The 24,030-nt window shown below is 47.3% G+C and overlaps 2 protein-coding genes across 4 annotated transcripts in view; one reads left to right on the forward strand and one right to left on the reverse strand.

Moving 5' to 3' along the window:
- Positions 1-24,030, reverse strand: part of ARFGAP1 (ADP ribosylation factor GTPase activating protein 1) — a 280,382-nt gene that overhangs the window by 41,881 nt on the left and 214,471 nt on the right. The window lies entirely within an intron of this gene.
- NKAIN4 (sodium/potassium transporting ATPase interacting 4) overlaps positions 1-24,030 on the forward strand; it is a 48,154-nt gene that overhangs the window by 14,299 nt on the left and 9,825 nt on the right. For all 3 annotated transcript variants that reach the window (XR_009726686.1, XM_061361577.1, XM_061361578.1), the window contains exons 2-4: positions 9,063-9,200; positions 9,671-9,751; positions 17,121-17,318. Coding sequence is in view for 2 of the 3 variants with exons in the window: in XM_061361577.1 (XP_061217561.1) it covers positions 9,063-9,200; positions 9,671-9,751; positions 17,121-17,318 (417 nt within the window). In the remaining variant the exon portion in view is untranslated. The remainder of the gene's footprint in view (positions 1-9,062; positions 9,201-9,670; positions 9,752-17,120; positions 17,319-24,030) is intronic.

Consider the following 24,030-nt stretch of genomic DNA (forward strand, 5'->3'; position numbering starts at 1 on the left):
GCTGCAGCAAGACCATTGCAGATCCCTGTTTCCTAGATTATTAATAATAACAAGATCATTTTCTCCCTCCCTGATTTCTCCCCCATCCTGTGCTTCCCTTTTTAATGCATCCTCTTCTCTGGCTGCAGACTCGGCACTGACACCAGCCTGATTTGTAATGTAAATGGGCACCCGGTGGAACCCCGACCTGCAAGAGCACCGCAGGGCTCTAATTAGAATTGCCATTAAACTCCTTCTGTTTGTGAATATCCAATCTGGCCTTGCAGCAGGAGCAGGAGGGAAGCAAAGCACTGCTAGCGCTCAGCTGCAGTACCAGGGATCGGGGACTCAGCAGCAGAGCACAAACTGAAACGGGTTCCTATGGAGGAAGGTTTGAGTTGTTCCAGCCCTGGCATCCTTCCTCACCCAAGCGTTTACCTGTCGTTGTATGGGTTTGTCTCCAAGGATCCGGCTGGTGCAAGCGTTCTACACGTGATCAATTTGTGACCTCTTTAAGGGGATCGGCTGCTTGAGCTCCCAGTGCAAGGTGTGGGAAGGAGCCAGGGGAGCAGGATGGGGCCAGTGGAAGGTGCAGAGCAAAGGGACATCAAGCAAAGGAAAGAGAAGGGAGCTTTATACAGGACCCCACCATAGACCAGCAACACAGAGAGCATGTGTCCATGTGTTCTGGGGAGCATCCTGTACTGGGTGACACACAGACCTAAGCATGCTACAAGGCCACCAGGAAAACTTCCTCCTCATCTTCCCCTGAACAAGGAAAACCAGCTTTAGGTGGCTTTCTGCAGTCACTTTGCCTTCAAAGAGGCATTTCTGTAGCTCAGGCTGCAGTCGACCCTTTGTGAACAGAAAGCAATGCATGTGCCAGCCATGAATTAGACTTGCAGGATGTACCAAATGCAAACAGGGGTTCATCAAGCTGAAGGCAGGGGATGTTCCTGGTGTCACTCGGACACATTGAGTCTTTCTTGGGCTGTGTGTGGACAGGAAAAAGCTAACGCTGAGCTTTTCAAGCCTGAAGCGAGAGTTCCTTCCCTGCTTGGGAAGCTGCCAGTAGCATGTTTAAGGCCATAATTCAGCTCTGGGTAACCAGAGGCAAAGCAAAATAGCAGTTTTCAGTAAGTGCCTATAAAAGAGCCATAACTGTGTTTAAACTGGGGGAGTGCAGCTCGTGTCTCATGGGCTCTATGCACCCTGTGAGCTTTGGTCCAAGCCCTGAGTGATTTTAAGTCTTTTTAATGCACTTGGGAGTTCATGGGAATCTCTGAGCTGTTCCCAAACTGCTGCTCCCACATCCAGAGAGCTGCAGAGGTGGTGGCTCTTTTAGCTAGGCAGATGATGCTTAAGACAGCACATCCAGCACGTCTATAGGATTTATTTCCTATATCCAACCACCCCCTGGCTAACTCTAATGTATTTTCGCTTTTTCCTTGCATCCTTGTCATGTGAATGAGCCCAAACTTTGGACGCTTTCCTGGCTGCAAAGCGGCAGGGATGAAGGGGTAGAATGAATGCCCTGTTGGTAGGAAATAAATCTATTAGAAAAATAAATTCCTTCTGATGTTCACCACTGCTCTGCCTCACAGCCTTTTATAGTGTTTCGATGGCTTCATAAATGGTGGCAGATCTCCTGAGGGAAAAGGCTGGTGAGTTAATGGCACATCTTTAATATACCTCACTCAACAGGGAAATGGGAGAATGTCCCCCTCCCAGTGCTAACAGTGCCACACCACGATGCTGTGTGTGGAGAGAAATAAGGATGTTTGCTCACAGTCATCAGTATGAGATGGGCTAAGACAGGGCAGCAAGTCCTCCAACAGGCAAGGGAGTGACTCAAGTGTGGAGCCTGAGCTTGGGATAAAGCTGTGCTTTATGGAGCATCTGGTGGCCACAAATGTCAAGCGCTTGTTGAAGAAACTCATTATGTCTGTTGCAAATACAGTCGTGTCCCCTTCGTCCCAGTGCCCCCTCTCTCTGTTACAAAGCTGGAGAGCCAAAGCTGAGCTGTGAGACTGAGGGGGGAGAGAAAAGCTGAGAGGGGAAAGGGAGAGCATCACAGGCACAACACATTAATTATGTTTGGGGAACTTATGTTTGAGTGTTGACGCAGGCTACAAATAACACAAGTTTGGCATTCCTGTCAGAGTGCTTTTCTGCCTGGCTCACAAAGGCACCTGCTTATTAATTTAACCTGATTGCTAATCCCAGCAATCAGCAATCACAGCGGCACGCACTACTCAGATGCTATCAGGAGACACAGGCAGGAGCGAAGGGACTGGAGCATCCCCATGGCTGATGCTGCTGCACAGGCACTTGTCTGTGTCCCTGAGGTCTGAGCCCTGAGGTGGATGTGATCCAGGAAAAGCAAACAGGCCAGAGGCTGTGTAGAGGGCACAGGCACATAACTGACCCTGACTTAGGCAATACAGGGTGATAACTGTACTGAAACATTCCTCCTCAGAAGCAGTCCTTTTCCTGGGAGCTGTATTCTGAGCACCATTCAGAAAGTCAGTGCTGGGCAGCCTTTGGTTAGAGGCTATAGGGCAGGAGAGGAGCTGCCCCACTTGTATGGGATGTGCCATTTGACAGGGACCACGGACTCCCAACCCAATACTTGGAGTAAGAAGGTACAAGAGGTCTGTGTGTTAGACTGCTTGTGCACACCCCATGTCTTCAGCTGAGTGAGGCTGGTGGCTATATGTGATGTACCAGGACACCTCAGTCCTGCTGAAGCTGGAGCCTCAACTCCAGACACAAACAAACTGGCTTCTGCACTGCTTCAGTGCCAGTCTCATCCCTTCTGTTCAGCAATGATTGTGCCTTTCCTGGAATGCTAAGCAGCATTCAGGCATGTGGGACTGAGTCATGACATATCTTTGCAGCTAGGATGCTTCCGAAAAGCATCAGCAGCAGAAAGCAAAAGGATCAAGCTCAAAGCAGTGGTACTCCTGGGAGCATCGTTGCCAACACACAGAACGATGCCAGGAGGGGAGAATCCAGAGCACAAAGGTGCCAGACCAGGGGGGATGAGGAGGTGATGGCTCAGTGTCACTGTTTAACAGCAGGATGCCTCAGGCTCCAACAGAGAAGTTGTGCTGATACACACAGAAGGGTTAAGTCTGCCCAGGCTCTGCCCAGGATGGTACTGGGGTGGGAGCAGTGCTGATCCTTAGCTATGGCATGGTGCAGTCTGAAAGCTGTGTTTGCTGTAGCATAACACCCTCAGCAGGGAGCAAGCTGATATAGGGCTCACACCATCAACAGGGGCTTCTCCAGCTGTGTTTTGGGGGCCTTTGGTGGGCGCTGGTCTTCCAGGCCATGCAGTGCCCAGAGTTTGCTTCTGAAACATAAATGATTTAAAGAGATGAGGTCTGCTGTTGGAGGCCTCTCCAGTGTCTGTGTGAATAGAAGCAGCTTCTGGGGAGAAAACAGATCAAACCGAGCAGAGAATGGGGCTTATTGTATCCAGTGGCCAGAGTGACCAGAGATGTCTGAGAGACAAAGTGACAAACAGAGACCTCCTGTGCAATTAGTCTCTTGACCTCTGTGCTTCGTTGAGGGATGCTGGGAAAGGAGCTGTGGATCACAAGGCCCCAAGGAAGGTTTCCTTGACAACACTTACTGAAGAAAAACGAGATCTCATGAATGCAATGGGCACTGGCATGTGAGATGCTGACTCTGGAAGAGACAAGGACGTGGCACCTCACACAATGAGCCCCATGGTTGGGTGGGGGGTGAAGTAGTGGCTCAGCAAACTGCTTTTCCAGATCAACTTCATTAAACAGCTATTACAGCCATTGATATTTACTTAGAAATGCAGCCACTGTGGTAAGAGGGGACTTGCTCTTGAATAACTTCTCTACCCACAAAAGCTTCTCCACCTTGAATAAGCGCTGGCACAGGAGGGGTTTTGCTGCTTAGTGCTGATAGTTTCACCACACTGCAGCTTGGGGTTAGGGTTCTTCACTTTGTTCCACCATTTACAAATGCAAAGCAATGGTATAGAAAGACTATGAATAATACATCATAATCATCACCATAATATATCTATTTCTAATATGTCATAGGATTATCAATAATACCAACTCAGTAATAATAATAAACAGAGCACGCAGGTGGTGGGTATGGCCAAACTTTAGCTGTATGGAAGAACCAGAAGCAAAGATATTTGTGTTTGAAACCTAAATAGATACAGTTTTTAAATGATGCATTTCAGACTTTCATTTCTTCCTGCTGTTTCAACCAGCTGGATTTAAACTTCATCCTTAGATGGTGTCTCATAGGAATAACAGCACTGTGACTGTCCTGAGCTCAAGCCAGCACCCACTGCACGGCCAAACTACCTCGGGAAATCAATGCAAGCTTTTCCTCAAGAAAAGCCCTGTGACCTCTTTCAGGGGAAGTCTTGGCTGCTCCGACAGTGTTTGCACAGGACACAGACAAAGAGCATCTTCAAAAGCAAAGCCAGTTGGCAGGGAATCAAAGGCTGAATCAAGGAGTGGGGAAGCAGCATCATGGGAGCGCGGTGGCGACCGAGGGCTGGAGCTGAGGCTCTCAGTTCAGGCTGGAGAGGAAGTAAATACAGGGGTTAAGTTGCACATCTTATCCATGCTGTGTATGCCACTGAACAGGGGCAGTGCAGGAGCTGGAGCAGCCTGTGAGGGTATGTGTCCTTAGAGCAGGGACAGGCAAGGAGGAACAAAAGAGTTTTCAAGTTGGGTTTTTATAGGCCAAGTGGAAAACTGTATCCGTTTTGTGGTAAAAGAGTTTTTCTTCTTTTTCTTTGCAATAGGTGCAGCCTTTCCCTTTTATTCCTTTTATTCCACACTTGAAAACTTATTTCTAAGGAATCTCTTATTAAAGCTGAACCTGGAAAGGGTAAAAGCAGGTTTTCCTGCACATGGATGTGTGTGTGCAGGTAGGCAGGACATCTTCTTTGCCTATCTGTACCTGTGCCTGGGCTTTCTGAGCATCCGTCCTGCATCTGTCTGAGTCACATCAACATCTAGAGAGTGATATTTGTTATACTATGTCCCAATTGATTTCAGAACTGCAGTGAAAGACACAGATTCAAACCAAACAAGATTAAAGGCTTTGAAAGCTTAATAAACTAAGAAGAGCAAATCTAGCTGATAACATGGCCTTGATAGCGGGCTGTAAAGGACAGGGAGGTAAAGAACTGCAGGTAGCATCATCGTAAGCATCACTCTTCCTTAGAAGTATGGAGACACAAGGGGAATGGGTTGAACTCCACCTTATCAGCATGACAGGAGGTAAAGGTGAGGGGATAGAAAACATTTGAGGGGACAGAATTCACACAAGCACCCCAGTTGAATCCACTCAGAATGTCCTGCTGGGGGCCAACAGTGACACTGTCCTGCCAGAGCCATGGGAAAAACAACTGGGATGGTTTGAACCCCCAACAAGAAACTGTTCCACATCCACAAGACCTCACTTGGAGTATTTGAGACCTCACCTGGAGTATTGTGTGCAGTTCTGGTGTCCTCAACATAAAAAGGACATGGAACTGTTGGAACAAATCCAGAGGAAGCCACAAGGATGATCAGGGGCTGGAGCACCTCCTGTATGGAGACAGGCTGAGAAAGTTGGGGCTGTTCAGCCTGGAGAAGAGAAGGCTGCGTGGAGACCTCATAGCATCCTTCCAGTATCTGAAGGGGGGCTATAGGGATGCTGGGGATGGACTCTTCATTAGGGACTGTAGTGACAGGACAAGGGGTAATGGGTTAAAATTTAAACATGGGAAGTTTAGATTGGATATAAGGAGGAAATTCTTCCCTGTGAGGGTGGTGAGGCACTGGAATGGGTTGCCCAGGGAGGTTGTGAATGCTCCATCCCTGGTGGTGTTCAAAGCCAGGTTGGACAGAGCCTTGGGTGCCATGGCTTAGTGTGAGGTGTCCCTGCCTATGGCAGTGGGGTTGGAACTGGATGATCTTAAGGTCCTTTCCAACCCAAACTGTTCCATGATTCTGTGATTCTATTTTGAGATGTTTTCTAAGACCATTTACCTATTCTGCAATGGGCTCCATCAGGCAACGCTCCCCTCCAGGTACAGCTTCCCCCTGTGGTGAAGTTTTAATGGTGTAAAGACATTGAGCACATCCTGCCATGTTGGCTTACGAAGCCTTTCCTTGCTCACTGTGAGCTAAGTGATACACTCTGTCAGCTGCAGAACATCATCTCTGCCTTTCTTATCTTTCCCAGCCATATAAATGAATGATGGCCCAACAGAGAGCTTTGCCTTGCTCAGTTTGCCTGGCTAACAATTGTTTCACATGGTTCTTTGCTATTGTGGTTTCACTCAGATCAGCAGAAATGTGGTTTATTTCGAGAGGGAAGTCTGCCACAACTATTATGAGTTTAGTACCGCAACAAATCATTTCATTTCAAGAATGAAAGGTAAAAGTGTTCTATGGGCTGGAGAAGCAAAAGGAGCAGAAGGAATCCTGCTTTTAATGAGAATAGTCATAAAGAAGAAAAATGCATCCTCCCTGATGGAAAGGGCCTGTCAGGTTTGGATGGGTTGAAACCTGTGCCACAATCTGTGAAATTTCTCTTTACAACCAATCTCTCTAGAATATAATAGGCTTTCTCAATGGAATGGTGTGAATCATCGTAAAGAATGCTACAGCACGGGTATTACTCTGCAGAGACTTTGCAGCAGCAGCAAGAGATGGCATTTCCCTGCTCAACAAGAGGGATCCAAGAGAGGTTCAGTAAAGGGGTGCAGATGTATCAATACCCATCAGCAGGGCAAGCCCTGCCCCTGCCGTTTCTGAGCCAGGCTGAAGGCACCAGAACTGAAGGGTACCACCACATTCTTCACATCCCAACCCCAAACTGAGGAGGCTCTGGTGGCAAACACCCATCTGTGAGAAGAAAACACTTCTCACAGACACTTATGCCCTGCTTGTGGAGTGGGAAAACTCATGACAGAAGGCATAGGTAGGAAGGATCTGTCCTTATCCTCCTTTTCAGGGCCTAAAGGCCAGAAGCAAAGCTGACCACGGGGTGTTATCTCTGTGGAACACCCCCATTGTGTCCCCCCAGCTAACTGATGCTCGTGGTGCTGGCTTTTGGGCACAGACTCCCATGTTAACATAACACACAAAGCCAATTAGGTGCCTGATGGGATGAAGCGGTCACAGCCAAGTGACCCATTGCCAGCCAGTCAGGAGGCAAAATGTCCAGATATCATTAAGGTATGTGCCTTAATCCCCTCCTGAGAGATTAAGCATTTAACCTATTACTGCTGTTTCTGATGAGATACAGCAGCTCTCCTGTGCTCGGGTGGTGAAATGAGCAGTGCTTGCCCCATTCCAGCCTCACATGTGGATGTGCAGCACATCTCACAGCATCCTCTAGCTGGTTCAAATGGCTCAGAACAGGGCAGTGTGTGTTGCTTCAAAGGGAAAACTAATTCCTTTGCAGAAGAGATGCGGTGACAACCTCCATTCCCTCCTTGCTCTCTCTGCCTCCCTTTGCCTGTGAAGATGGATGTCAGAGAGGGAAAGCTGTGCCACACTGCCCTGATTGATCTCCCTTAGTTCAGGCTGCTATAGGTGTCTTTGAAATACAGATTCTGGTTGAACTTCCAATGTGTTGTTGAGAATGGCAATACCTTCCTAGCCCAAATTGAAGGTGATTTCTCCACTGATCTAGGAAGAAGGAGGAATAATGGTCATTTAATAGATGTGACTTCCCTCATCATGTGGCTTGACTGGGACCTGCAACCACTCACATCCATAGATGCTTTAGGCCATTACAGAAGCTCCAGTGCTTGCTCTCCAGCTGCCCTTTAAAAGCCAAGCCAGGAAAAGATGTCACATAGCTCATTGCACAGAGCAGAGTGGGATCACCCATGGTTAAGGTCTAATTAGTAGTTAAATTAATATTGACTATCGATGGTAAATGGTAATGATTTCTGTAGGTGAAAATAAATATGAAATGTCATAATGCAATCTCAGTGTAGGACTACTGCCCTGCTCATTGCAGGGGGTGGGAACTGGATGACCTTTAAAAGTCTCTTCCAACCCAAACTGTTCTGTGATTCTATGCTTCTCTGATAATTAAATACACTTTAAATCTTACCCTGGCAAAGAACTCCCCTGCTGTGCCTTAGCACTGGCTGGTCAATGAAGTCTGGTTGGTTGCACTGTGTTAATGAAGACAAGCAAAGAGATCTCTGTGTGTAAGGCTGGGCACTGGGGAAAAACCTGCAGGAATGGTTTTGCCCCCTCTACTCCCTGTTCCTCCTATAGACATGGTATTTAAGGGCTGTGGGGATGTAAAGGGTACAATGAATTCCATGTTTCTTATGCTGTTTTAACTGTGTGTGTAACACAGCAGTTTACATCCAGTGACCAGGTGTTGCCTGATGCACAGATGATGGGTACAGATGAAACCCACATCTTTATGCAAATAGGACTTCAAAATCAGGGCCAGCACTTTAACAGCAATGGAGTTTTATTTCTAGAACATGGTATTAGCCTGGAGTCGTGTTATTAGTGCTGGAGAACAAAGCAGCCTGTCCTGGAAAACTGATGTGTGTGCAGAATTCTTCACTGGATGGCAGCTCTTTCTGTGGGGTGAAGGTGGAAGAGAGAGTTTCCTCCTTGCTCTGACTTTGATGGATGTGTGCTGGAGAGCAGAAACATGAGAGGTGTCAGGAATGATGGAGCGATGCTGAAGGCTCTGACAAATGAGCTCTTGGAAGTCCTATTGCTGCTATTTCAGTGTTGTCAGCCCTCTGCTCACCTCTGCCCACTGCCAGGGCCACCTCCCCATTGCAAAGTGCACAGGACACTGGAACTAAGTTAGATGCCTTAGCTTAGCTGTTGGAGGAGAGGGGATGAGTACAGAGTGGAAGGGGGGGCATGCACACACATGCTCTGTCCTACTGACCTGGTTCATAGGCAGTAAATTGCTTTGGAATGGAGTGACATCTCCAGCAGCTGCAGTGATTTGCTCAGGGAGCCTGTCACAACCTTGAGAATAACCAGCATGAGTCCAGAAGCTGTAAATCTCCTTTTCCTTCTCCCTTCCAGCTTGCTGCATTAGAGAGGCAAGTGTTCGATTTCCTGGGATACCAGTGGGCCCCTATCCTAGCCAACTTCCTCCACATCATCATCGTTATCCTTGGCCTGTTTGGCACTATTCAATACAGACCTCGCTACATCGTGGTGGTAAGTAATGCCTGTTTTGTTGAGAGCCATTCACACAGCCTGCGCTCTGATGGGATAGAGCATGTGATGAGGAACTGAGTAAAGCCCTTGGGAAACCAGGCACGAGCACTGCAAACAGCAGCAGGAGGTGCCTGGCTGTGCTCAGGAACACACTGTTCATTCACTGCGCTGCGCTTTCACTGCAGTTACATCTAACATGGAAAGTGGTTAGTGGTACCAAAGTAACACCAAGACACTGCTAGATGCTGCACAAATGCATGGCAGGAGCTCTTCCGTGCCCTCCAAATCTCCAGCCCTGCATCTCTAATCAGGCAAAGGACCATCTGCATACAGGAAACAAATAGAAGGGAACAGGGTTGCAGAGCTGGCTCAGGGTGTTTAACAACCCCCAGCTAGATCACATATAAATAAACTAATTCAAGCAACTTCCTGATGTTTACTGCTTCTCTCTGTCCCCCCTTCCTTTTTAGTATGCCATCTGGACTGCAGTTTGGGTCACCTGGAACATCTTCATCATCTGCTTTTACTTAGAAGTGGGAGGGCTCTCAAAGGTGAGTAGATACAATGTGGATGAGTGGCCTGGGTTTGCATCAAGGGCAATGGAGTTTGGCTGTGAGGTAGTGGAGGGGCGGTGCATCTCCTCTGGATGCGGCCTCCGAGGTGATGTGGTTCCTCTGTCTTAATTCTTCCTCCTTAAATCCAGTGGTATTTATGCATGGCTGTTGGCTAGGGGTGCTGTGTGTTAATCTGTGAAGCTCTTTGAAGACTGGCTAAGCCAGGTATTGCTGTCTGCTTAATGAGGGCTGAGCCAGAAATAATACAAATGGGAGGCAGACCCTAAATTAAGCCTGGGCTGCAAGCAATGAATTACCAAGTGTTGCTGGAGCTTAGCAGACTCGGAGTGATTACAGGCTACAGGTTCAGTTTGGAGCACTCTACATCTGGCCTAAATTCCAAGGTCATAAATCTAAGTTGCAGTCATAATTGGAACTGCATTATGGGTTTTTTTTTATCAGGCAAGCAGCAAGTCATGAGCGACAGCATGAATCCTTTGCAGATAAGAAAATGTAACTTCCTAATTCCTCAATTAATCTCCATTTCCCCTCTCAATTATCCATGGGAAGTTTGAGGGAGTTCTTGCCCAAAACAGTGATTGCTAATGGTCTAAAAGCTCAGCTTGAGAGCATCTCGGTGGTGGCTGTGACCAGCTGAGGAAGAGCTTTATGTAACTATTGAAACACTCCCTTTTGCTTGATAGCCTGCTCTGGGAGCTCCTCTGACACCCTTGGTTTGCTTCCAGCCAGCTGATCACTTGTGTTCCCTAACCCCAACCTACCCTACAACACATCAGTTGCTGTTCTACACTTCAGCAGCAAACAGCACAGCAAACCCCATTTTTTCTACTACAGAGGAGCATCAACTCATAACCTCACCGTGTGCTGTGGCTTGTTTTAGCAAAGCCAGCACATCACAGAAACTTTATTTAGCCCCACAGGACAACACTTGTGACTGGGGACTGTTCTGTGCAATAGAATTGGGCTGCAGTGGACGTTGTTATTGACTCAGGGGAGTTCCCTCTAGAGCTGCAATGAGAATTTCATGCTGTTAGCTTGGTGGCAGCTGGCAAAGACAACAGGGCAGTTGTGTTTTACAGCCTGGCCTCTGTTCTGCTGAGTTACTTTCATTTAGAAAGGCTGTCTTGTAGCATGATGCTGCTTTCTCTTCTCTCCTTTAAATGAAGATATTTGGGTCTTTTTAATGGCAAAACAAAACCTGACTTCCACATGAGAACAAAAGATGCACCTGAAACAGGAACTCAGGTTTCTGTAGAGCAGTTGGTGCTTTGCAGGCTGGGCTCAGGGGTAGCATTGCTGCATCTCTGGAAACCTGCTCCAAAGGCAGAGTCTTATTGATCTTGGTCTGGGGATCAGACCCCAGAAGGATGCTTGGGCTTGGATGAGCAAGTGTTGGGCAGGCTCTTGGAGGAGGCAAGGGCAGAGTAGTATAAGCCAGGGGGTTATGGCAGCAGTGCTGCAGAGGAGAGGAACCTCTGTGTGCCTTTGGGGGCCTTGGGATGAAGCTGTCCTTTGGCTCCTAATAAGAAATCAAAGTCAAAGCTTGTGATTAACCTGGCAGTAAGCAGGCAGATTGCACATGTTAGAAGAGCAGCTTTGGTGGAGTGAGGTTGATGGAGCTGGTCAGGTAACACTAACTCATAAGCTATTAGACTAGTGAATACGCTGGGGCGAGGTTTGGACAGGGCTGTGTTCTCATGCCAGTCCCATAAGGGGCTGATGGCTCTGAGGAAGGCCTTTGGTTGCTGTTTCCTCTGTGATTCCTGGTGAGCCTATGGGAGAGTAGCATTCCCACCAGCCCTGCTCCCACCCCTGTGTACTCCTGACAAGGGCAGCCTGCTGGGGAGGCCTCTGTCAGCAGCCAGCTAATTCACAGTGACAGATGCAGGCATGGCAGCGAGCTAGAAAGAATGGAGTTTGTTAACTTGGCTGGTGACAGCCCAGTGCAACCAGGACAGGTCATAACTCAGGTGGGGGAAGAAAGGATTCGTTATAACCACTTGTTATAACTATCATGAGTTACTGTAATTGAAAGTGAAAATGCTCTGTGAATCTCTGTGAATCCAGGCTGAGAAAGTTGGGGCTGTTCAGCCTGGAGAAGAGAAGGCTGCGTGAAGACCTCAGAGCAGCCTTCTAGTATCTGAAGGGGGCCTATAGGGATGATGGGGAGGGGCTTTTCATTAGGGACTGTAGTGATAGGACCAGGGGTAATGGGTTAAAATTTAAACAGGGGAAGTTTAGATTGGATATAAGGAAGTTCTTTACTATAAGGGTGGTGAGGCACTGGAATGGGTTGCCCAGGGAGGTTGTGAATGCTCCATCCCTGGCAGTGTTCAAGGCCAGGTTGGACAGAGCCTTGGGTGCCATGGTTTAGTGTGAGGTGTCCCTGCCCATGGCAGTGGGGTTGGAACTGGATGATCTTAAGGTCCTTTCCAACCTGAACTATTCTATGATTCTATGAATCTGTTCTCTACTTCTTGAAAGAGCTAAACTGAGCTGATTTCTATCTTTCTATCCTGTCACTTTTAGCTTGCAATCTTTTCTTAGTAGGAATAGGAGTATGAAGTTTGGCACAGCAAAACTTCATTAGGTGGCCAAAGACAAATGGATCAGCCTAAGTGTCTAAGCAAGCACCTCCCTGTTGCTGCAAGGGCCTCCCTAAGCACATAGCCTATTGCCAGCTTTCCTGGGAGTGCTTTGCCAATGAGCAGGCAAGAGCTACAGCAATCTGGATCTGAAGGGCTGCTGCTCAGCATTGGCAGAGGGATGGGGATGTGCCTCTGAGTGGCTCTTGGCAGTGTTTCCTTGCTCTGCTCATGCTTCCGAGCACACTTGCAGTATGTGGGGGAAATGCAGCCTCTCTGGAAGTGCTGTACCACTGCTCCGTGCTGGGGATCACAGCTGAACTTCCACGTTGCTCCTCCTCTGCTCTGTCCCTGTTCCCTCTTTCCTCTTTATCTATCTGGCCATTTGGTGAGCTGAATTGTCGGGCACTCTCTCTGAAGTTCCTAGGCTGTGCTTGAAATAACATGTTAAGCTTCCCCCTGTCTGCTCGAGTGTGAAACAGTCCTCCCTGCACCCCCCAGTCTGAGTTCATTATTAAAATCCTAGTGTTAAGACATAGGAGCATCTGTCTGTCCAGCTGCCACGCGACTGCCTCCGCATCGTGGACTTGAGAAACGTTCCAAGAGGTTTGTGTTGTGTATTTCAATGTATTCCTTTGTCCTTTCCCTCTGGAATTATTCATCTTGGAATGGTGATTTGGTTTTTTTTTACCCTCCCTTTATATTCTCTCTTGTCTACGCAGTGCTTTGATCTGAATCCAGAGCTGTGGTGGTGGTCACAATCCTCTCTTGAAATGGAAGCAGCTCTTATTAGTCAAGTGAGGGGTTATTTGTGTTCCACAGGATCTGGATGGGATCTTGGGATGACTTTGTACCTGGAGAAAGTACTCTGATAAATGCATGTGTAGTTACAACTGTCCCTCAATTCCATCTAAATTTAGGCACTGGAAGCCTGGGATTTGGCCTTTAAATGCCATGGCATTGTCACCGAGCCTGCTGAGACAAAGGAATCACTGCTCTGTTGTCTCAGGCAGTACAGCTATCCAACACATGGCTGAAAGACAAACATTTTCTTTCCTATTATGATAAGAAATGTTTCCAACTGAAAAGATTTCAGATGATTTTGCTGTCAGGCTCTGGGGGCACCCATACAGGGTTCAGTTTGTTTCCACAGCTCTTCTAGTGCTGGCTTGCTCTATATAACTAAGGCAGTTCAGGGGGAGGTGGTTCAGAAGGCTGTTAACACCAAGAAACAAACCCATCTCTGATGGTGCCCGTTAGAAAATCATTTCAGAACAGCTTTCAGAGAGCTGTTTTAGCAAAGGAACACAACTGGCTCTGTGGGTGTCAGAGGTAGGTGTGAGTTTCCTCATGGGACACAGTGGGATGAGGCTGGGAGCGGAAAATAGGCTCTGTAAAATGCAGGTATTCCAGTTTTAGTGCTGCTGTCTTCCTTCCCATGTTGCTGGCAAATGGATGGCAACCAGGTGCTACAGCAGTTCAGAGAGATATGGGATTTCAACACGCTCCCAAGAAGGAGCTCATACCCCTCTTTGCTCATGTTTCTCTTCAGGCTGAAGGTTAAGGAGGAAGCGATAGCCCTGCAAATAGCCTGGCAAGAAACCAGAAGGAGTGCACCTACACAGGGATCACACTCTCCCAACCGCAGGGCTTGCTCACTTCTGGGACTGATTAACATCTCTCAAGCCTCCTCCTGCTTTGGGGAGGATTCAGTGTGCTTGGGCTTCAAATGTGTTGCAGAAAGGTTTTGGGAAACTGCTGTTCCCTGAACTTCCTTCCAACGGGTTCTTTCCTCCTGATCTCAGTGTGTCTATTCCATAGTTTCACTTCTCTTCAAGCATCTCCAACAAAGGAAGCTGGCAAACCATAGGAGACATCTGGGCATTGTTTTCCCAGTCTCCCAGCAAACACTGAGCAACTGGAGGTCCATTCAGTGATCTCCCTGAATGCTCTTTGATTGTACCCCATCAGCACAGGTATCCCCTGAGAACATCCAGCCAGGAATGGCATTGCTTGCCTTGTTGAGACCCTTTCATCCATGTGCCTGCAGTGCTCCAGCCACCTGCTTGCTCAGGACAGTGTCTCTGTGGACCTGAGGGCATCCACAACCCCAGGGTGCAATCAGTGTTCATTTTACATGTGTGAGATGGATGGCTCATGGGTGTGAACCCAAATGTGCTCAGTTTTTCCAATCTATTCTGAAGTATATATATATATATATAAAGTTTGTGCAGGGCTGGAGCATGATTATAGGTAAAAAGCCATAAGTGCTGGTTGGGACCTACTGTTCCTCCACTTTCCCACCTCCAGTCCAGCACTTGCTCTGCTTTTGCAGGCTTAACTCCCAGGCAAGTTCAGCTCCTGCAGCAAAGATAACCCAGAGCCAATTCCATAAGGACTGGCAAAAGGGAAGTTCAGGAAGGAAAACAGCCTGTTTCCTACTTTGCCAAATACACATGAACGCCTCTGTAAGGAGCGGAGAAGGCACTGAAGGGTTTCTGCGCATAAGTGAAGCAGAAGGTTTGGGAAGGCACCATCTGTGAGCTGGAAGAGGGAAGCCCTGGGGACTGAGGTTAAGAGTAGCTGCTGCAGTGGCCTGTGGAACAGCCTGCTTTCTGTGCTAATTGGGGGAAGCCCCAGGCAAAGAGACAGGAATTGAGTCTCCCATAACCCAAATGGCTTGTGAGAGGGAGAAGAACACAGCAGATTGGAGAGCTGGCTGGCTCCAGGAGGAAAAGCTTTTGCTGGGGAAGATCCATGTGTCTCAGAACATGCGAACTTGGGAGAGAAAGAATGAGCTTTGCAGAAAAGATGGCATTTGGCGGGTATGTGAGAGATCTGTGGGCCACGGATGAGCGATGCCAGCAGAGGGGGCAAGCCAAAGGCTCCTCTGCCAAAACTGGGAGAAGCTGGAAGGGGAAGCTGTCTCCAGAAATGAAGCTGGTGCAGCACCTTGCACTGTGTGCATTGTCCTGTAGCTGCTAAGCTAATAATGATCCCCTTTAAAATGCACACACCTCCCTTTAAACTCCCAACTACTAACAGAGTTCTCCCTATTGTCTTTGCTAATTCAGGCTGCCTTTGCACTGGTGCCGCGCTTCATCTCTGTGCCCTCCTCCATGTAAAGCACATCCCATCTGTTGTGCTGATTCTGTCAGGAGTTTGGCAGCTGCCTTCTCACTTAATTGTCCACATTTCTTAACATGTGCTTCCTGCAGCAGATTTGAATCGCAGCTCTGCAAAGTGGTTTGGAGTCACTGGTGGAGGGGAGGCACCTACACAATGTGCATAGCGGGGCAGTTGGTTGCTAGTCACAGGTTTTCTGCCCTTGTCCCTGGATACCAACATGGACTGAGCAGAGTGCGTCTGCAGGACTACCTGGAGAGGTTCCCTGTGCTGGCTGCAGAGCCAGGTCCTCTGCAGGGGGTAATCTGGAGCAGGAGCCTGGAGCAGATGCTCTGAATCTGTTTTTCCCTCTTGATTCTGCTGGAAGCTGAGGCAAAGGAGCTGCCACATGAGGTTTCTTTCCCATGTTAGGAAGTGTGAATATCCCAAGTTCTGACTGCTGCTGGGCTGGGAGATGCTTCTTACCATCGCTGGCAGTGTTCAAGGCCAGGTTGGATGGGGCTTGGAGCAGGCTGCTCTAGTAGAAGGTGTCTCTGCCCATGGCAGGGGTTGGAACTGGGTGAGCTTTAAGATCCTTTCCAACCCAAACCATTGTAGGATTCTTTCCCACAGGGAGTGTGTAAGACCCTGGCATGAACTGTGTGAAGCAGTATATGGATATGTGATAAAACTTCTAGTAATGGTTAGAGAGGGTGTGCCTCTCCAGTACCTATCTGTACTCTGTAAAGACACATAGAATTTTATAATCTATCCTTCAGAATCAACCTTCCAACCCCTGGCTTTGCTTTGTGGACAAAAGGGGTCCTTGATTCCACATCAAAGTGACCCGAGAGAACTACTGAGGCACCCAGCACTTAGCACTCCTCTGTGAAGTGATGCAGCTGAGCTGTTCAGCCTGTTTGTATTTTACTGTCTGCAGGGAGGGCTCTACCACATCCTGTAAGCTCACAAAAGCTCTCCCAGGTATTCCAGGCAGTCCTGCTCTTTTCTCAGGTGTGAGGAAAGTGTTGTCATTCTCCAATGGCCTGCTTGCAAGCCAAACTCCTGTGGCATTTCACTGTGTAACCCCCGTGATGGCATGGTGTAAATTATTCAACTGGCAGAGATGAGGAGAGCAACAAAAAAAGCCTCTCCCTGGGTAGGGATGATAAGGAATAGCTGGGGAAATGGTTGCAAGAAGCTGCAGTCATCACCTTGAGGTCTGCCCTGCTGGGTAATGTGACCTGAGGCTGACTGTGTAAGATCAACAGGAGATGCAGAAGCACCATATGTGACGAGTGTGGAAGGAAATTGGACAGAAATGGTACAGGAACTTGTTAGATGTGCTAAAAGCTAAGAACAGAGGAAGATCTGTTGGGTTTTGAAACTCATTTTGGGGTTATTATGTTCATGTTCTTGACTTCAGTGTTGAACCTGTGCTGGGAAGAGCATACCCACTGCACATGACTCTGTGACAAGACACTTAATGCTTCCTTCTTGTCCTTTTTCTTCCAGATTTAATCTACCATACCCAAAACTTGCAGGTGTAGGAATCACTAGCAAAGTGGTTCCATTGATTTAATATGACCTCCCTCTGACAGCATGTCTGATGCTCTTGTAGTAAATGGAGATCTCTTTGCAACTCTTCTCTTCAGGACAGTGAACTCTTGACATTCAACATTTCCCGGCACCAATCATGGTGGAGTGAAAATGGTCCTGGCTGTGTAAAGAAGGAGGCTTCAATGTCTGGCATCAAAGGGCTTGATGGCCATTCCTACATCTCTGTGATAGGCTGTGCCTTGGAGTACCGCTACATCGAGGTGATGCACAGCTCCTTCCAGATCCTGATCGCGGTGAGTACATCACTGAGAGCACTGCTGGGTACCACTCGTTCAGGAGATGCTGTTTGGCTGGGGGTATTTTTATCCAGGCACAGAGGCTGGCCCATATTTTCCACCCCATTTTGTATCATCTGATTGCAAAAGCCTCTGTAAATGTTCTTTTTGTTTGTTCTCCTGTTCTCTCTTATGAACAATATTCCTGGAAAGAATTGGAAATGGATACCAGCAACCTAACACCTGAAGTAATGCACCGCATGCAACCTCACAGTAACAAATCACTCTGTATCCCTGTTGTGTGGAAGTTCATGTTTTGAGGACAGAGACCCTTCTGAAGAAGGATTTCTCTTCCTCCACATGACTAGTGGCAGAGCACATATGTGCACATTTGCTGTGAAGACATAAAAAGGAGAAGTTCTTTATCTCCAGAGAATGAAAGAAACTCTAAGGCAGCAGAAAGCAGTGTTATTTTCTGCTGACACCTCAGATAGATGCACTAAATGTTTTCATCAACTTCCTTCATCAGTCTTCCAGAGGGTTTCTTAAGTGCTCTGCAGTAATTCAATGTCCTTAACGTTCACTGTTCATTAAGTGCTTTTCACTTGTCTGTGAAATTAACTGAAACAGAATGGCCATTGTCCCCCTTCCTCGGTGCTCCTGCATTCTGTAGCTGCATTAGAGTCAGCAGCCCGTGTCCTCCTAATCTGCTTTGGTTTGTTACTTCGTGGGGAATGACTTTAAGTACAAACGGACGTGGACTGGTGAAACGTTCACACTTGAGCTTTGGTTTAAAAAAGAAGGGTGACTTGCACTGGTGAAATGCTGAAGGATAACAAATAGAGGAATTCCAAGCTTCTGGAGTGCCAAGTACTTCTCTGCACGTTTTTAGTACAGCTTTCCACTGTCTTGATCCTGCGTTTCCTATTAGCTGGGATGATCTCTGTGACCCAGTGAACTGCAGGGAGAGGGGGAAGACTGCAACCCCTTTCTTGCCATGTCACACGCGAGGCAGACAGAGAAGCTCCTGTTTCCTGAGTTGGACGGGCTCCCTGGCGTGTGTGCTGGCTGTTAATGTTTGGATAGTTCTGCTCCAGGGAAAATGATCTCCATTAAACTGTCAAGAGCTGCTTCGATGCATGTGTCTGAGAAAGGTGCTTTTCACAAAGGCATGTAGGGACAGGCCAAGGGGAATGGCTTGAACCTGCCCGAGGGGAGACTGAGCTGAGCTCTTAGGCAGAAGCTCTTCCCTGTGAGGGTGCTGAGGCGCTGGCACAGGGTGCCCAGAGAAGCTGTGGCTGCCCCATCCCTGGCAGTGCTCAAGGCCAGGTTGGACACAGGGGCTTGAAGCAAGCTGCTCCAGTGGAAGGTGACCCTGCCCGTTGCAGGGGTTGGAGCTGGAGGAGCTTTAAGCTCTCTTCCAACCCAAACCACTATGATTCTAGCTAGAATGATAGAGCCTGTTGTCTTGTCTAAAGGTCCAGACTTTTAAAGTGCAGAAGTATGTCACTGTTAGCATTCTTCTGAATCACCTGAGCACAGTGGCAGAGCCCTTGTGCCCTAGGCTAGCAGTTCAGACGGCAAATGGTCATGAGTTTGTTTGGAACAAACCTTTGTTTTATGGCAGGTTACTAATTTAAGCACACGGCCCTGAGCTAAGTGATCACACTGATATATAGAAGCATCTCTGGGAGTGTTTTATCCTTTGCTTCTTCCCAAAGGCACATGACAATATTCCTTGTGCATCTGCAAAAGAACACGAAGGGCAAGATGGGGAGACAGAGGAGGGAGCTATAAGATAAAACAGGATCTAGGTAAATATTCTCTCTCTCCTTCTAAGTTTTAAGTTGCAGTGGATTTTTGAATCCCAGAACAAGGGCATGAGACTAAAATACTTGTATGCAAGAAAGCCATATGGGCTGAGCTGTGCTGAGTGAACTCAATTGCTACCTGCAGTAAAGGTATTGAAACCCCAGGTCTGTAACACCTGCTGGCTCTGAAATGCTCATATAATGTTGTCACACAGTGGGAGAAATAGAGCTTTTCCTCCCTGCTTTGCTGAGGTGAGGAGCAGACAAACCTCTCTGCCTTCTCACTCAGACCTTGCCTGAGAAGTCAGCCAGTTCTCTCCCTTTTTAGTCTCTGAGGGTCAAACTCTTTGATCCCTGCCAGTATCTCTTTCAGTTCTCTTTATCTCATGGTAAGGCAGATTTCATTACAGGCTGCTGTCCTCCCCGGAGCTGCAGACAGGCAGGGACACCAGATCAATAGTACAGAAACCACAACTACCAACCTGAAGGCTCAAGGGATGCAGAAAGGGACATGACCTATTTCCCTTCTTGTCTGACATGCATTTGAGACTGGAATAGTCAGTTCCTTGTTAAGAAGGGCAAGGGACAGACAAAAATCGTGCTTTATGTAGTTTTAGTTTGCTTTGCCTCATGGTTTTAGGGGTCATTGGTTGGTGTATGTGTGTGGTGGGGGGGTGTTATTTTATTCCAGATATGGCAGTGTGAAATCCATGTTCTTTATGCAGTGCCCAGCTGTGGACACTGTGGTTGTTTTCTGGGATGCCACTTCCTTGAGGCTCTTGAGGAACTGTAGTGCACCATATTGTGTACCTGGGGTAAGGCTCACTGCATTCCATCCTGCATGCCAGAGGAGAAGGAAAGCAAACCTGAACCCATATGGTGAGCGCAGTGTTGGCTGTCATCCTGACTCCTGCTGACTATAATATCCTGCTCCTGGGCATACATTTGAAGATACATAAGGTCTCCGTCTGCTTCTGCTCAGAGCTTGTCTGTACTCCTTGCAGGCAAAAAGCAACCCCTTTAATCTGGAATGCGATCAAACTTGGGCATATCAGTCACCATGCATGATACAAGTAGCTGCAGGGCCAAGGATGAAAATCTCTCTCCGTGCTTTAGCACAGAGATTGTTGGAGAAAAAAGCTTACTGTAACAACATCTTATAGTCTATAGTGGTACAGAAATGTCACTGTAAAAGTAATCCTCCCAACCCAATTAGGAAATGCAACAGCAGCTACTTTGTCAAGAGAAGAAATCTGCTTTGTTTTCAGCTCAGCAAGGATTCATCTTGCATCTCCCTCACTTGCCAGCCAGCTGGGAGGGGAGTGATTTCTAGTTCTGCAATACCTGGCATAGCTCTGGGCTGTCCATATGGTAGTTCTGGGAGTGGGGAGGGTTGGGCATTTCCTGAGGCTCTATTGAATGGGATGGAAATTGGAAATGTCTTTCCAACAGAGAGAACTCATTGCCTGCCTGTCTGCTGTTTTCACTCAGACTGACAGGTTGGAAGGTTCCCAGGAAGGCGGCAGCACAAGCCTTGACAGCAGATGTTATGTGAGAAGCAATGTGCAAGTGATGCTTTGCTGTTGGCAGAGGCTAGATTTTCAGTGGTGGTAATTGCATCCGAAGAGTAAAGAAGGTCAAGGAATCAAAGGATTCTGATTGCCTCTTTTTAGCTATCTGGTCACAGAAGCTGTCTCACAAGCTGGCTTTTTGCTTTCTTGCAGCAGAGATCTCTTCATTTTCCCCCTCTCACGGTGATCAGAGCACACACACTTCATTAGCACTGAGTACAAGTGAAACCTAGAATATACCTGCCCTGAAGGAGGAGACTCTGCACATATTCTCTATGGTGGAAAAACCAGTGGCAGAGAGAAAGAGCCCAGAATCTTCACTAGGACAGATGCAGACTAAAACTGAGATCTTACACAAGCAGCAGCACCTCCTGCTAAGCTTTGCCTTCCCATCCTTCATGTACTGTGCATGCTCGCAGCCAGTTGGTCCCTTTCTGTAGATCCTGCTGTAATTCAGTCTTTCTGCCTCCAGCACTTCAGTGATGCTGCTCTATGAACACTTTTTAATTCGCTACTAAAAAGTGAACTTCAGATGACTGAGGGACACAGGGATTTATAGACTTATTTCCTCATTCCCTTTGAGCACACTTGTCTCTTCCTGTCTTTCCTGCTGTTTATTTGCCTGCAGAATGCCTGGGACATCCCAGCTCTGTCCTTTATTGTTCATGTGTGTTCCCAGGCTGTCTGACAGACTGACTGAACACACCTGCCTACAACATGTGTTCCTAATAAAACCTTAAATCGGATACTTCTGCAGCCTGGAGGAAGCTGGTACTGAACACACAGAACAAGTAAAGAAACAGCAGCACAGGCTAAATCCCAAGAACATTCTTTGGGGAATTAGAGCAATAGCTTAGTGTCATTTTACATCACTGACGTTTCCCCTCCTCTTCCACCTCCCCTACAGAGCTTTGCAAAATCTAAGAGTTATTGCTATTTCCCTGGGAGAGTAGAGCTTAAAACCTTCTTTCATATAGAAATCAGCAACCAAGTGGCACTTTGAGCAGGAATGAAGTGACTTCTAAATTCTTGGCCTCTAAGCTTTCGGTTCTATCTTAATAACTGCTAAACCTGGTGATGTTGGGGGCTTGATACATCTTCATCAAGGATGCAGTCAGAAGGGAGCTGCTGGTGCCTTTTGGAGCCTGCCCATCTCTCATTCTAGCAACTCTTCCAGTGAAAATGAGTGGACAACAGGAGCAGCATTTCTCCTCTGCAGCTCTATTCATAACTCATGCAGAAGATGAGACCTGGGTTGTGCCAGGAGTTCATTTCATCCCTGAGGTTGTAGGTTTAGTTATGATTTCGGTCAGCCCCTACAACAATGCAATTCATGTTTATGTTCTACATCTCCTCCCTCTTTGCTACTGAAATTCTCCTATTCTGGCCAGGTCACAGGAGCATCAAAACTTCTTTGAATAAGAAGTGCTATTAAATAAACAAGTTTGTATTGATGAAACACATGTAAAAAAGGAACAGATTAGAAAGAGAAATAAAAAAGAACATTTTGGGTGCCTGTTATAGAGTATAATGACAGTCAATGGATTTAGGGCTAACACTTTGCATGGCTATTAAGCCAAAGTTCCTACTCTGAGGCATGATGGAAAAAGTGGGCAAAGAGGAAACCTTCCTGGATTTCCCTTGGAATTAGGGCACATCTTCAAGGCAGAAGCAACAGGAGCAGCCTTGGGGGCTGTGTCAGCACCATGGCCAGATCTGCCCAACCCTCCCAGCCTGCCACAACTGCAGGGAATGGGAGCTCTTCCTGGGATTTCTGTCAGCCAGCACAAGCGATGGCAGAGAAGAGAAAGCTCTCATTGTCCTGATGGGTTTTCTTGGGGTTTTTTAATCTGAGCAATGATTCTACCCAAGGCCAGGTTGGACACAGGGGCTTGGAGCAAGCTGCTCTAGTGGAAAGGTGTCCCTGCCCTTGGCAGGGGGTTGGAACTGGATGAGCTTTAAGGTCCCTTCAACCCAAACCATTCTATGATTATACTCAGAGGCAAGTCTAGACAGCAGCAGGTGAAATTAGGTTGGCCATTGCAGGTGGCCTTGTGGTTAGCATCACACCCAGAAGGACTTATATTTACATGCTGACTGCTGTACCTCATAGGAACTCAGCGTGAAGCAGCTCTGGTTTCAGAAACACACAGCAGGGGAATGAGTGGGCCCATAGAGCCACCTCTCCTCCATTGAGGATGTGATTCCATGAGGTTCACCCAAGAGGAAAGACAAGTGCCAGCTTGGTTTCCACATGATTATAGAAAGCAGTAAAGGAAATACAAGGTTTAGTGATGCTACAAAACCATTCCATTTCCTCCCAACAAGGTATGTGTTGTCAGGGAGAGCTGGAGAACTCACAAATGCCTTTGTAACTCCCCAGCACAAATCTCATTATCTGCCTTTGGCTTTCTGGTGTGATGTATTTTTTCTGTCATACTAAAAATGAATGGACTCTACTTTTCAAGCCCCACCATGCATCATTCTGTCTTCCCTCGGAGTGAGTCACTGCATGTTACATTCTAACTCTTGTTCAGAAGAACTGAGCTCGCAGTGGAAAACAATTACGTCTCACAATAACTTCCCTAATGCAGTTACTGTCAACTGAGATCTCGCTAAGTGGGGTGCTATGTAAAGATGTGAAATGAAGGATGGAGAGGATATTTGATTAACAGGAAGAAGGAGAGGCAAAATAAATCCCTGCTGGATCTAGAATGCTTAACTCCCATAGTACCACAAGTTTGTTTCTCTATTCAGGCTGAGTAACAACTTGCTACTGAAATGGAATGAGGCAGTTCTGATGCTTCAGAGCTCCTACAAAACTACCAGTTAAGGACAGACCCAGCAGGCTAGTTTAAATTGCTTTTTTAAATGTTCACTCTAGTTTTCTGCTCTAAAGACTGCTCTGAGCAAGGGGCAGACATGAGGGCCACACCATGGCTGTTATTAGAGGCACCCTGTTGTTTTACTGCTCCTACCCTGTTTCTAGCTGCTTCCCAGGAGGTTGCAATGTACTGCTAACTTATGCAATCTATGACTTAAGACCACTGCTATCATCCTGCCTGGTTCTCACTGTGCTTTGGCCCGTTTACTTTGCAGGCCCAATGCTTGATTAGTCCATGCAGAAGTGTTTATTCTCCAAAATAGAACCTTAGAAACTGGAAACCTAGAGTAAGACTGGGATTTCTTTCCAATGAAGTTTTGATTTCCAAGCCTAAGTTCCTACAGACTTCAGTGTCTCTGAACACTGCTGCCATACATCACCATTTTTATGGTTAACTACATGTCTATCTTAGCGTGCATACCCCTTGTATCAGGAATACAGAACTGAGGAGTGCTTGTCCCTGG

The sequence above is a fragment of the Neopsephotus bourkii genome, unplaced genomic scaffold (assembly GCF_033783945.1).
Source record: "Neopsephotus bourkii isolate Nb327-2 ecotype Australia unplaced genomic scaffold, CSIRO-AGI_Nbou_v1 NB_1060, whole genome shotgun sequence".
In the NCBI taxonomy this organism is placed as follows: Eukaryota; Metazoa; Chordata; class Aves; order Psittaciformes; family Psittacidae; genus Neopsephotus; species Neopsephotus bourkii.